The 14400-nt window shown below is 46.0% G+C and overlaps 1 protein-coding gene across 3 annotated transcripts in view; it reads left to right on the forward strand.

Annotated features, from left to right (window-relative positions):
• The first annotated feature begins 2173 nt into the window (after positions 1 to 2173).
• Positions 2174 to 14400, forward strand: part of RSU1 (Ras suppressor protein 1) — a 225802-nt gene continuing 213575 nt past the window's right edge. For 2 of the 3 annotated variants that reach the window (XM_032244142.1, XM_032244144.1), the window contains exons 1-2: positions 2174 to 2400; positions 2645 to 2756. In XM_032244142.1, the coding sequence (XP_032100033.1) occupies positions 2648 to 2756 (109 nt within the window). In that variant the 5' untranslated portion in view covers positions 2174 to 2400; positions 2645 to 2647. The remainder of the gene's footprint in view (positions 2401 to 2644; positions 2757 to 14400) is intronic. The other variant, XM_032244143.1, reaches the window with a different exon arrangement.

Below are 14400 nucleotides of genomic sequence, written 5' to 3' on the forward strand. Positions count from 1 at the left end.
TCAGGGTGTTATTACAGAGAAACAAGAGTTAGGCTGTAGTCCCATAGGGCTGGTGTCCTCATAAGAGGAAGATACACCAAGCGGGTGACTGCACAGAGAAAATGCCCCGGGAGGACACCAAGAGAAGACAGTCATCCACAAGCCAAGGGGAGAGGCCACAGGATAAATCAAATCTGCTAGCACCTTGATCTTGAACTTCCAGAATTGTGAGAAATTTCTGTTGCTTCAGTCATCCAGTTTGTGGTATATTGTTATGCCAGCCCTAGCCAACCAACACAGGTACTACTGTCTTCAGCCTACATAGTCAAGATTCACTATTAGAAACTGATGGAACAAGGCTGGGCGTGGTGGCTCATGCCTGTAATCCCAGCACTTTAGGACGCCGAGGGCAGATCACCTGAGGTCAGGAGTTTGAGATCAGCCTGGCCAACATGGTGAAACCCCATCTGTACTAAAATACCAAAAATTAGCCGGGCTTGGTGGCACGTGCCTGGGGTTCCAGCTACTTGGGAGGCTGAGACAGAGGAATCGCTTCAACCAGGGTGGCAGAGGCTGCAGTAAACTGAGATTGCACCACTGCACTCCAGCCTGGCAACAGAGCAAGACTCTGTCACAACAACAACAAAAAAGAAATTGATGGAATAAGAAAAATTCTGATTTTTTTTTTTAAAAAAAGCACTTTTGCTTTAAAAGATATAATGATTCCAGAAATAAATGTATTAGGAGATTACCAACTAATACATATAGATGAAATCAATGGATGCTAAAACTAGTGGGTGAAAATTAGATGAGGAATGGGACATAACCAAGCAGCACCTACCCCCAAGCATCATTTTTAATCATAAAGAAAAAAATAGTAACTTCATAGTGAAGAAACCTGGCAGATACCACCTTACCCAAGTGAACATCACCAATACTGGGGAAACCAATGTCATCTGTACCTTGATATGCACAGGAAAAGACACATCGCTTTAGTGGTGTTTCTTCAAAAAATCATATCCTGAAAGGGAACATCAAACAAACTCACTTTAAAGGATATTCCACACAATACCTGGTCTGTACTCTTCAATAATGTCTAGTTCAATAAATATGAAAGCCAAGGAACGGCTCTAGATCAAAGAAGACTAATGGAGAAATAACCTTTTCATCTGGAATGTTTTTTAAGCAAAAAACAAACAAACAAAACAAAATTTCAGTGCAGATCTTTTTTTATACAACTGGTTCAGAGTTATGATTCTATTATTTTACCACATCTTAAGGCTTTGATCCGTACTACAATCTACAATATATAAATGCATGTGTGGTATCCTTCCATCATCAATGTAGGTGACAAAGGAAAAAGTGCCTGCTGCCAATCTATTCCACAGCATGTAACTGTCTTTCAGAACAGGTTTTTGGGTGAGAGAAGCACAGGATATTGCTGGATGTCTGAGACAGGAAATAGGGAGGTAGAGGGCAGCAGTTTTGCTAGAATTCAAAATTTGATTGCTTTTGGAAGAGACAGCGGGAGATTCCTGGAAACCAGAACATAATGTTTCACAGATGTGAAAGTCACAAATGGGAAAGACACATGGCTTTAGTGGTGTTGTCAAATGACTTTTAAAATGGTAGGGTCTTACTTGTAGCTTCTAGCCCTGAGGGTAGTTCTCCTTGCTCAAGAGCAAAAGGGTCAGCGGTAAAAGCCAGCCTTAGAAACCAACAAGATGTTAAAAAAGATTTCCAGCAGGGCACTGGGAAAACGCAGACCGTGCTGGAATCCCTACGTGGTGGAGCTCTTAATAGGGCGGGAGACTGCGTGACCCACAGGATCCCTCAGAGACACAATGTGGAGAAGGGACTCAGGGTAGCAACTTCTGGCCAGTGGAGCTGCAATTACAGAAGCGGAACATTTGTAGACAATTTACTTCCAGCTTTCGCAACACCCACCATCAGTCACCACCCTCCCTTACGCAGTCGAGCCAAAAACTTACCCGCTTCCGCCCACAGCCCTGTGGGCCGCGACCCACCAACTGAGCATGCGCCAAACCCAGCCCGCACGTACCAACTTCGACCCAATCAGAGTCCCAAGCCGCGGCGTGGTCGCCACGGAATTTAACTAACCTCGACGTGGGGCGGGGTCTCAAAGCCGAATGACAAACGTGATTGGCCATCCTCCTCCACATACTTTTAAGGGTGGAGCCTGGCCCGGGAGACACGTCTAGCTAGCTGTTCTCCTAATTTGGGTAGGGTCGGGCGTGGAGCTGGCAGCGGCGCGGTGTGCGCCTGCGCGGGGCGGCGAGCCAGGGCGTGTTCGCTGTTCGGTGCCGGTGTTGCCAGGACCCAGGGCATCTCCCGCCGCTGGAGTGCGTCCTGCCGAAGCCTGTGGTTGCACACCCACCCTCATAGGGGCTGCTCTCCGCGGTGAGTGTGTGGGGCGTTGCACTTGGGGTTGCTTCTCTGCGTGGCCGGAGCGGGGCTGGATCCTTCCCACTCCCCTGCCCCGCCCCATCCTCCTCCCGCGCCCGGACCAGCCCCGGGGACGCCCTCGGACGCCCACCCTCTCCAACCCTGGGGAAGCCCCAAAGTGGCAGCGAAGGCCTCTTTCCTTTCCGCCCCTGGCCTTGCTGCCATCGCCCACGTGCTTTGTTGTTGTCGTTTGCTGCAGACCATGTCCAAGTCTCTGAAGAAGTTGGTGGAGGAGAGCCGGGAGAAGAACCAGCCCGAAGTGGACATGAGTGACCGGGGCATCTCCAACATGCTGGATGTCAACGGCCTGTGTGAGTTCCCGGGCAGGACCCTCCCGTGGATGAGCTGCAAGGGTTTCTAAGTTTGCCAAGTCACTGTTGGTCCTGCTGTGAGCGATAATAATGGTTTAGACCCCAGCCCCTGCTTGTAAGCATCACTTGTCAGGGGCTTTGCGCATAGGGTTTGCAGGTGTATTTGTTTCTTTCCACCTGGAAAGCGATCCTGAGAGTCCACAATGAGAATTACACAGACAGCTGTGTCTCATTGGTTGTCTCTGCTTTATGGCATTGGAGTGGGTTTTCCACAGTTAGTTTAATAGCCACTTTATTTTTTAGTTGAGAATTAATTTTGAGTCTTTCCGTCTCCTAATACAGTCTGTCCATGAACAGTTGACACACAAGAGTTCCGTGATTAATAAGCATTCTTGTGCTTGGAGCATTCTTGAATCTTTACTTTCTTTTAGAGTGCTTATTCTCCTAACTTGGCTCAGGCTTTTGTTACCTCCTCATGCTGTGGTGAAATCCTCCTAACTTTCCCTGTTACCTTCAGTTTCACTGCGCGGTTTAATCACTGGATCACTTTCAGTGTTACTTTCCTGTAAACTGCCCCCCCACCGGTCTATGGTATTATCCTCTCCCTTAAAACCAGGGATTGCAAATTCACATGTCTTCAAGTGAGGACAGTCATGAACTCCGTGATATGTATGCCACCTGAAGGGGCCAGCTGCTGCACCTGCTTCTCAGACACGTGTCACCATAGGAATGTTGGACCAGTGTGCTAGATTATTTTCTTAAAGGAGCCAAGATTCTATACTTTTATATTTTTATTTTTTGGTTTTTGAGACAGAGTCTCATTTTATCACCCAGGGTGGAGCGCAGTGGTGCGATCTCGGCTCACTGCAACCTGTGCCTCCCAGGTTCAAGCAATTCTCCTGCCTCAGCCTCTGGAGTAGCTGGGATTACAGGCACACGCCACCATACCTGGCTACTTTTTTTGTATTTTTAGTAGAGATGGGGTTTTGCCATTTTGGCCAGGCTGGTCTCAAACTCCTGACTGCTGTAACTCCTTGTGATCCACCCCCCTTGGCCTCCCAAATTGCTGGGATTATAGGCGTGAGCCACTGCACCTGGCCTGATTCTATATTTTTATATGAAATTTGCTAATTTTTAGATGTTGGCTATTCCAGCATTTGAAAAATGTGTGATGAGTGAAATAAAGCACTTCTTCAGGCTGACATGGCTTTGGTTTAAACTCTGTCCACATTTCTCCAGGTTTGTTGGGGTGGTGTACAAGGCCTTTCTGAATCTGAACACAACCTTATCCTTCCATGCAGTTGGCATTCCAGCCATTTGGAACCTATTGCCCTTCCTGGACCAGAGCGTACTTTTTCGGCTCTTGGTGCCTTTACGAATTCTGTTTTCTCTCTTTCTCACTCTTTTGCACCTGAAATCCTTTTACTTCTAAGAGTCTGGTAGACATCACCACCTGTGTAAAACCTTCTCTGTTTGCACCAGGCTAACATAGCCACCCCCTCTTCTGTGAAGGTGGATGTGTGCCTTCTGTTACATAGGATTGTAATGATTTTTTTTCTTTTGAGACATTCTAGCTTTGTCACCAGGCTGGAGTGCAGTGGTGTGATCCCGGCCCACTGCAACCTCGACCTCCTGGGTTCAAGCGATTCTCCTGCCTCAGCCTCCTGAGTAGCTGGGACTACAGGTGTGCGCCACCACACCAGCTAGTTTTTGTATTTTTAGTAGAGACAGGGTTTCACCATGATGGCTAGGATGGTCTCTATCTTTTGACCTTGTGATCTGCCTGCCTTGGCCTCCCAAAGTGAGTCACTGGACCCTGCCATGATTTTTTTTTTTTAATCCAGAAGTCTCTCTTCTCCATTGGGACATTGGGAAGACAAAAGCTGTACAATATTCATGTTTTTACAATAGTGTCTGGAGCACAGTAGATGCTCAGAAATAGTTGAGGAATGAAGAAAATGAAAGAATGATGGGTTAGGCCCATGAATGTGTGAGATCAGGTCCAGGCCGTGACAAGTGAGAAGAAGGGAGGTGTTCAGGAGACCCAGTTAGGCATGGAGAGAACGGCAGAGTCAGGTTTACTGTGAATCCATGGTTTTGACGGGGACAGAGATCGGAGTTCATGCTATTGCTACGTCTTGGCAGAAGGAAAAGGGAGGAAACGTAGTTGATTTGCGTTTTGTAGCCTTAATGAAAATTCGTGCCATTCAACTTCGTTTGTGTACTATTTAGCCTCTCAGCCTTGGCGTGTGTTGGTCTCTTGCGTTCCGTAAGGGTCCTTGCTGTCAGCAACGGAGCAGATGTCTCTGGAACTGAGGATCTGGGTGTGCCCCTTGCTGCCCCTGCCTGGCGCTGCCATGATCATGGTCATTACTGAGGGCACTGTTGATAGGAGGAGAAAGAAGGGGATGCCTGGCACAGTGCGAGTCTTGGCCCCACGGCTCTGCTCCCGCCAGCACCCGCTCTCCCGGTGAGAAGAGAGAGGCTGCTTTCAGCAGAGGAGCTTTATACCCTTCGGCTTTTGAAGAGACTTTATGTAATATTTATAAAAGGGGAGAATGGCTTAGCTATTTCGGTTCAGCTCTGTTATCTCTTTGAAGCCTTGGCTTTTATTAAGGAAGAAAAGATAGACACTTGCTTCCTGAAAAAACATGTTTCTGGTATAACATTAGGTGGTGAAAAGCGAGATCATTCTAAAATTTTCCTAAAGAAGTAGCTAACGAAGAATAACAGTATTTTTTTTGGGAAGTTGGGCGGAAGTGAATTTGATTTCCAGATTCCACCTTCTCTGGCTTCTGTAGCATTGACCCAAGGCAGCTCTCTGCAAACTCCCTGACTGCGGGACTCCTTGGAGGCTAGAGAGTTCCAGAATCCTCTTCGGAGCCTCCACCAGGACTCAGTTCTCAGGAGTGCATACACAGTGTCACCGTGCTTAATATAGGCAAGTATTAAAATATTTCACATGGCTATGTTTGTATAAGAATTTTTGTTTTCTGCAAACAGGGTCTTGCTGTGACACCCAGGCTGGAGTGCAGTGGTGCAATCACGGCTCACTGCAGCCTCTACCTCCCAGGCTCAAGTGATCCTCCCACCTCAGCCTCCCGAGTAGCTGGGACTATAGGTACACACCACCATGCCTGGCTAATGGTTCCCCTCGCCCTGTAGAGATGGGGTATTGCTACACTGCCCAGGCTGGCCTCAAACTCCTGGGCTCAGGGCATCCTCCCATCTTGGCCACCTAAAGTGCTGGCATTACAGATGTGAGCCACCACACCCAACCCCCATGTTCCTTTACTGACAAAATTTTAGCTGTAACCAGGAAGTTTCATATATTAGTATCCAGAATAATCCCGAGGAACACTTAACTTGCACGTACAGAGAATGGTTTTCTTACATCTCAGGCTTTCCCTTCGTTATTCTTTCGTTAATTTCTCAAAAGGTGAGAATTAAGCTTTGAAGATAACAGAAGGCTTTGTACTACTAAGCGTATGAGATGCCTGTCTTTCTTATCGGGTTAGTTGTGTCTTATAACGCAGCACTTCCTTAGAGCAAATTACCTTTGAAACATGTTTTGAGTCGTTTGGGTACCAAGAGCTTTCTGTTGAGGAAATTTCTTTGGCTGGAGACAGATAACAGGCCGGCTCTATAGTTTTCTAGCAGCCCAGCAGATTCTAGAAATGCTCAGTTCTGACCATGAGAGGCAGAGGGGTACAGAGCATATGAGGGGAACTTGGATTTGGATAGATGTGGGTTCAAATTCTGCTACTTAGTACTGTGTAACATTAGAGAAGCTACTTAACCTCTCTGAGCCTCAAGTTCCTTATCACATGGTACCCTAAGTAACCATTTCATAGGATTGGTTTAAAGGTTCACCTTAAATGAAATAATACATTTTAAATGTTAGTTAGTAACTGGTTAGTGTTAGATGCAATAATACACGTTAAATGTTAACTATTAATGTGAGTATCCACATATAGGCCCCTATGCTTCAGACATACCCAGTTCTGACATAGTCAGTGGCTTGAACCAAGAATTTTGCTTGGATAATTAGACTGGATAGGGCATTTGTATCAGGTGTTGGAATTTTTTCTGTGACTTATTAGAACCCGTAGTGTTTGGTGCTTTTGCCTAGTGTTCTAATTGATTTAGTTAGCTGTTTATTTAAAATTTATCCTAATTTATTTTCCATCATTGTGTTTTAACATGGCATGCAGTTTGCACATGCATTCTCCTTAAAGCTTCCAAGAAGACAAGTGTGGGCAATAGAGCAAGACTCCAGCTCTACAAAAGATCAAAAAATCAGCTGAGGGGGTATGCAAGCCTGTGGTCCCAGCTGTCAGGAAGCTGTGATGGAGGATTGCTTAAGGCCAGGAGTTTGAGTCTGCTGTGAGCTGTGATCGTGTCACTGGGTGACAGGCGACCGACAGAATAAGACCTTGTCTCTTTAAAAAAAAAAAAAAAAAAAAAAAAAGCTGCCAAGCAGCAATTGTCTTCAGCTGGTTGATAAAGTTGATTTTTTTTTTTTTTTTTTTTGAAGGGCCCTGTAATCAGCTTCCATTTCCATAGAGACAGAGTCCCAGCTGAAGCCACTGGAACTTCCTTCCTTTTCATTTCTCTCCTTTTTTTTTTTTTTTTTTTTTTGAGACAGTCTCACTCTGCTGCCCAGGCTGGAGTGCAGTGGTGAAATCTCGGCTCACTGCAACCTCCAGGTTCAAGCAATTCTCCTGCTTCAGCCTCCTGAGTAGCTGGGATTACAGGCATGCGCCACCACACCTAGCTAATTTTTGTATTTTTAGTAGAGATGGGATTTCACCATGTTGGCCAGGACAGCCTCGATCCACCCACCTTGGCCTCCCAAAGTGTTGGGATTATAAGCGTCGGCCACTGTGCCTGGCCCCATTTCTCTTATTTGTTTCCTGATTTTTTAATCTCTTCGGGTTTATTGCCCTCTCTGGGTGGTCAAGCCTTTATCTTTTTTTTTTTTTTCCAGGTTAGACTAAAGTATTTTTCAGATAAAGCTTAAAAAAAAAAACAACCGGCTTTCAAGGGAATGGTCTTTCTAAAGGACCAGGCAAAATAATAAACAAATATGATCATGGGTTATCTGGAAGAGCTATGTCAGAAGCCTTGTTAAGCCTGGAACACGTGCTATCTGTATAGACCTTCTTTGGGGAAAGATAAAACAGGTGGGGAGAACCTGTAATTTTAGCTATAATCTTTATTCACACCATTTATGGTTTTTTTGTTTTTGTTTTGAGATGGAGCCTTGCTCTGTCGCCCAGGCTGTACGATCTTAGCTCACCATAGCCTCCACCTCTTGCGTTCAAGCAATTCTCCTGCCTCAGCCTCCTGAGTAGCTGGGATTACAGGCATGTGCCACCTTGCCCAGAGAATTTTTGTATTTTTAGTAGAGACGGGGTTTCACCGTGTTGGCCAGGCTGGTGTTGAAGTCCTGACCTCAAGTGATGTGCCCGCTTTCAGTCTCAGAATTCCTGACCTCAAGTGATCTGCCCGCCTCGTCCTCCCAAAGTGCTGGGATTCCAGGTGTGAGTTACCACGTCCCGCCTCACGGTCATTTATGTTTTCATTCCTCCAGGTTGTGTGTATGTGCCCACCTTTGTGTTTTTAAACATGCTGCATCTTGGCCTGGGAAGCCCTTTTCCCGTTTCTCTCTCTAGCTAGCCCTTGCCCTCTTGTCAGTGCTTGTTGAAAAAAAGAAGGAATTGTCTATTCACATGACTACGTTGCATGTCACCTCCTCCAGGAAGCCCCTTGAGTATACTCAGTTTTGACCCACCATCCCATCCAACCTAGCTGAAGTGTCACTCTGCTTGGCGTCGTGCTTGGGAAAAGTTTACTGAAGGAAGAATGTTACTGCTTTTAGTTAAGAAACTCAGGTTAGCTAAGATAGAAAGTGTAGCTCTGGAGAGAGAGCATGTACTCTGTCTCCTTCCTGCAGGCTTCTCTGTGGTTTTTGGAGGGAAGCAGTTTCCACCTATCAGGAACAAGATGGAACTGACAACTTCTGTTTTTGATTGGAGGATAGGGTTAAAACTGGAAATGTTTCATTGAAACAAAACTTATAACCCCTTTGATATAACTGAACCAGCAATGACATTTGACTGTTTTTCAGTCCTGTGACATACTGGCCCCCAGTGGCCACAGTGGCTTTTTTGTAAGCATCTTTTTTTGTGTGTTACTAGCTGTGTAACCTTAGGCAAGTTGCTTTACCTCATCTGTAAAATGGGAATAATCAGAGCACCTCAGAGGGCCGTTGTGAGTTATTACCTAGAAGGGCCTCGCGTACCACCTGGCACCCATAGGTCTTAATAATGCGGGCTATTATTAGTGTAGTGGCGCCTCACTTGATGGGATCTGCTATGAGAAACGCATAGTAAGATTTTGTCACTAAGGCTTTTAGGCTACCAGCTGGCACAGCATGGGACTGTACCGAATACCATAGGGAATTGTAACACAGTGGTGAGTATTTGTGTCTTTATAGAAAAGTGCAGTAAAAATACAGAATATTATTGTAGTCTCATGGGACTACTGACATATTTGTGGTCCTTGTTGGTTTGTTTTTTGGGACAAGGTCTCACTGTGCTGCCCAGGCCGGACTACAGTGGCGTGATCTCGCCTCACCGTAGCCTCGGCTTCCTGGCTTCAAGTGATCTTCCCACCTCAGCCTCCCAAGTAACTTACACTACGGGCACATGCTACCACTCCCGGCTGATTTTTGTAGCTTTCGTAGGATGGGGTTTTGCCGTGTCTCCCAGACTGGCCTTGAACTCCTGGACTCAAGCGATCTGCCTGCCCCTGCCTCCTAGGTTGTCTGTTGTAGAGTGAAACATCATTAAATGGTGCATGACCTTTTTTTTTTTTTTTTTTTCCTTGAGATGGAGTCTCGCTCTGGCTCTGTCGCCAGGCTAGAGCGCAGTGGCACAATTTTGGCTCACTGCAACCTCCGCCTCCCAGTTTCAAGCGAGTCTCCTGCCTCAGCCTCCCGAGTAGCTGAGAATACAGGCGTCTGCCACCACGCCCAGCTAATTATTGTATTTTTAGTAGAGATGGGGTTTCACCAGGTTGGCGAGGATTGTCTTGATCTCTTGACCTCGTGATCCGCCCACCTCGGCCTCCCAAAGTGCTGGGATTACAGGCGTGAGCCGCCATGCCCAGTTGGTGCATGACTATTTTACAAACTGGTTTATCTGTGATGGTATAACAAATGCAAAACAGTATCTCTTTATTTCTTGGGAATCTGGGTGATGGTGCGTCTCAGTAGCCTTTGCCCACGTCTCGTGGTCTCATTGTGCCAGCACACCTGCTGCCCGATTCCTCACCTGATTCAGAATTCCCAGAAGTTGGGTGGCTGGGCCCAGTGTGCTGGGATCAGGAGGAGCAGCCATGGCCACACACTGGTGAGTTTGGAGCTGTGGCTGGCACAGGCAGTGGCGGGGGAAGAGCTGCAGGGTTTTCACTGAGGTGGTACTTGTGGCCGAGGCTGCATTGAAAATGACAGACATGCCTTGAAAACTGGGCATTTTCTCCCCACTAATAAATAAAATACTAGATGTCCTGCAATAACTGTTTCTTGATATGTTTTATGCTAGGCGTTATGCAAGCAGAGTCCGTTTGGGAGTTTATATTGAATTTTATTGTTTCTATTTTTTTTTAAGGTTTTTATTTTTTGAGACACGGTCTCACTCGGTTGCCCATTCTGGAGCGCAGTGGTGTGATTTTGGCTTACTGCCACCTCCACCTCCCTGGTTCAAGCGATTCTCTTGCCTCTGCCTCCCAAGTAGTTGGGATTATAGGCACCCACCCCCATGCCAGCTACTTTTTGTATTTTTAGTAGGGACGGGGTTTTGCCATGTTGACCAGGCCCTTCTCCAACTCCTGACCTCAAGTGATCCTCCTGCCTCGGCCTCCCAAATTGCTGGGGTTACAGGCATGAGCATTGTGCCCAGCTTTATATTGAATTCTAAAATTATCTAGTGATAAATTATTTTTTGCTCTGTTAAGATGACTATAAGGTATTTATTAGATGTGGAGTAGTTATATTTTCACCATAAGAAACCATAACACCCCCGCTTTGCACCGTAGCCCCTGCTACAATTGATATGAATAATAATTGAAAACCATACCCTATATTATTTGTTCATAAATTCACATGAACCTGGTTGAAAGAAAACATGATCTAGACACAGGGGATCCATTGTTACCGAGAAAAGCCTGGAGGTGACTTTTTGTAATGCTGTGTAAAGACCTCTTGCTGCTTTAAATAGCAAGCTTGTGCAGGTGGGCTAATTTTTTATTTTATTATTAACATTATTTTTTGAGACGGATTTTGCTCTTGCTGCTCAGGCTGGAGTTCAGTGGCACGATCTCGGCTCACTGCAACCTCCAGCTCCTGGGTTCAAGTGATTCTGCTGCCCCAGTCTACTGAGTAGCTGGGATTACAGGTGTGCGCCACCATGCCCAGCTCATTTTGTATATTTTTAGTAGAGATGTGGTTTCTCCATGTTGGTCAGCCTGGTCTTGAACTCCCAGCCTCGGTGATCTGCCCGCCTCAGCCTCCCAACGTGCTGTGATTACAGGCGTGAGCCACCGCGCCTAGCCCATTTTTTATTTTTATTTTGTATTATGCTTTAATGGGGTACATGTGCAGATCGTGCAGGATTGTTACATAGGTATACATCTGCCCCGTTGGTTGGAGGTACACATGGAGGTATACACATGCCATCCATCCCATCGTCATCTACATTAGGTAATTCTCCTAATGTTAGCCCTCCCTAATCTCCCCACCCCCTGCTGTCCCTCCCCTAGCCCCCCAAACCCCCCAACAGGCCCCGGTATGTGATGTTCCCCTCCCTGTGTCCACATGTTCTCATTGTTCAACGCCCACTTTTGCCAAAAGATAATGTAAAAATGTGGCCAAGAAGCAGTTGGTCTAGATCAACTGTGTGACCAGCAGGGGTCAGTGTTGAGCCTCTCCGTGCTGCTCCTGGGAGAGACTGGACACAGCCGTCTGATCTCTCTCTTCAGGGACCTTTGCTGCCTCTACAGTTCTTCCACCTTCAGCTGTCATTCTCTTTCTTTGGGAAAAGAGGTGGAATCTTAATGGCATTTCATCTGTGTAGCTCACAGTGAGAGAAATCTCACTTATGTCACAGTTAACCACAGCGTCTGAGGTTGGCGTGTTTCACAGCTGCCTTGCGTGTGGCCTCTGAGTAGAGAAGGGCCGATCAGAGTATGTTTCTAATCAAAGGAAATGGAATTTGCAGTGTCCCCATTGAGCAGATTCCATCAGCATGTGTTGCTTAATGATGTACAACAGTATTTCAGGTTTGAGGTGCTAGCAAGGCCCAAGAGGCCAAAAATGGGATTAACAGTACCTACTTCTTTATTAATTTCCTAGGGCTACAAAACAAAGTGCCATGGGCTGAGTGGTTTCAATAACAGAAATACATTTCCCACAGTCCTGGAGGCTGGAAGTTCAAGAACATGGCATCAGCAGGGCTGGCTGCTCCTGAGGCCTGTCTCCTGGGCTTGCAGACGGCTGCCTTCTTGCTGAGTCCTCCCGTGGTGTTTCCTTTGCATCCCTGGTGTTGCGGTGTGTTCAGTTTCCTCTGCTCATAAGGACGACAGTCAGTTGGGATAAGGGTCCACCTTAAGGCCCTTATTTTAAATTAATCACCTCTTTAAAGGCCCTGTCTCCAAATATAGTCACATGTTGAGGTATCGGGATTGGGGCTTCAGCATGTGAGTTTCGGGGAGACATAGTTCAGCCCATAACATCTGGATTGGAGGTTCTCAAGTGACATAGACCCAAGTGCCTGTGCTGCAGTAAGTGCTTCTCATACTCCTGACATCCCTCTTTGGTTCACCTGAAAATCATCAGCATTTTATAGATGAGAAAGTAGAGAGCTCGCCAGATTGTTAAGTCCCCGGTGTCACTCAGGCGGTGGTGAAAATGGAGTTCACTCTTTTTTTTTTTTTAGATGGAGTTTTGTTCTTGTTGCCCAGGTTAGAGTGCAGTGGCATGATCTTGGCTCACTGCAGCCTCTACCTCCCGGGTTCAAGTGATTCTCCTGCCTCAGCTTCCCAAGTAGCTGGGTTTATAGGCGCCTGCCACCCCGCCTAGCTAATTTTTGTATTTGTTAGTAGAGACAGGGTTTCACCATGTTGGCTAGGCTGGTCTCCAACTCCTGGCCTCAGGTGATCCTCCTGTCTTGGCCTCCCAAAGTGTTGGGATTACTGGCATGAGCCACCATGACAGGCCAGAGTTCACTCTTGAATATATCTGAAAGCTTTGCTCTGTGATACTGACTGCTGTGTTGTGTCCTAGTCCTGAAGGGCTCACTGGGGCCAGGCTTGGATGCCAAGGAGAGGTGACTTCAGGGCCTGCCTTACCTTAAGGCATTCATTTTCAGAATTCTTTAAACACTGTGTTAGGCAAATAGAACGTGTCATTGGCCTAGCCCTGCCTGCTTGGAAATTTGGGTGTACAGGATGGTTGCAGAGCTTTAACTGTTGAAGAAAACGTAAGCAGCAAGTTAATCTCCATCTGATGAATATTAGCAGAACTGTCCCCACCTTCTTTATGGTTTCCTGAAATACTATTAATCTCAATGGAACGATGAGATGTGAGATCTTTTTATACCGTATATTAATTCATTTTCTTCTGTCATCACACTTAGAACATTAGCTTAAAACATTATGTAGTGTCGTGCTGGAAAAGATGGTGTTGGGGAAATACTGGTTCATGTATCAAACAGAATAAACCTGAATTACATCAAATGGTAGTTTTGGTTATAGTACCCATACCTCATAAAGATCCTTTTTATTTCATCTATTTCTCTGCATATCTATTACTTATTCCTTTGGACTCTGTGTTGCTTACAATTTTAAGGGTGATCCCGAATGAAAGGCATACATCAGAACAGGCAATTACTTGGAAGGAGGCTTCGGCCTCTTAGGTTTTCAGGACGTACTGCAGGCTGGAGAATGGTAATGTGGTTTGCAATCTCAGTATTTGAATGGTGGTTTCTGTAAATTGGTTTTCTTAACAGCTATAAGTGAGGCCTGGTGCAGTGGCCCATGCCTATAATCCCAGCACTTTGGAAGGCTGAGGTGGGTGGATCACCTGAGGTCAGGATTTTGAGACCAGCCTGGCCAACATGGCAAAACCTTGTCTCTACTAAAAGTACGAGAATTAGCTGGGCATGGTGGCACCTATAATCCTAGCTACTGGGGAGGCTGAGGCAGGAGAATCGCTTGAACCCGGGAGGTGGAGGCTGCAGTGAGCTAAGATCACACCATTGCCCTCCAGCCTGGGTGATGAGTGAGATTCTGTTTCAAAATAAATAGTAAAACAGCTGTAAATGCTTAAGTGTTTAGGCTGTGTCAGTTAGTCATTACCCAAATAATTTATTATATATTCTACAAAGTTGTGCACCCTTTTTTAGGAGGATAAAAATAGACAATATGATTGAAATACCATGCCATCTCTGCATGGAATGTATTAACACATGCACACATTGACCATGGACCAGGCATTGTGCCAAGTCCTCTGTATGGATCAGTCCTTCAAACCTCACAATTTTATTATTATTGTTGTCATTATCTAGTTCACAGCTAAGGA

The sequence above is a fragment of the Sapajus apella genome, unplaced genomic scaffold, assembly GCF_009761245.1.
Source record: "Sapajus apella isolate SASKATOON/1434 unplaced genomic scaffold, GSC_monkey_1.0 scaffold53, whole genome shotgun sequence".
NCBI lineage: Eukaryota > Metazoa > Chordata > Mammalia > Primates > Cebidae > Sapajus > Sapajus apella.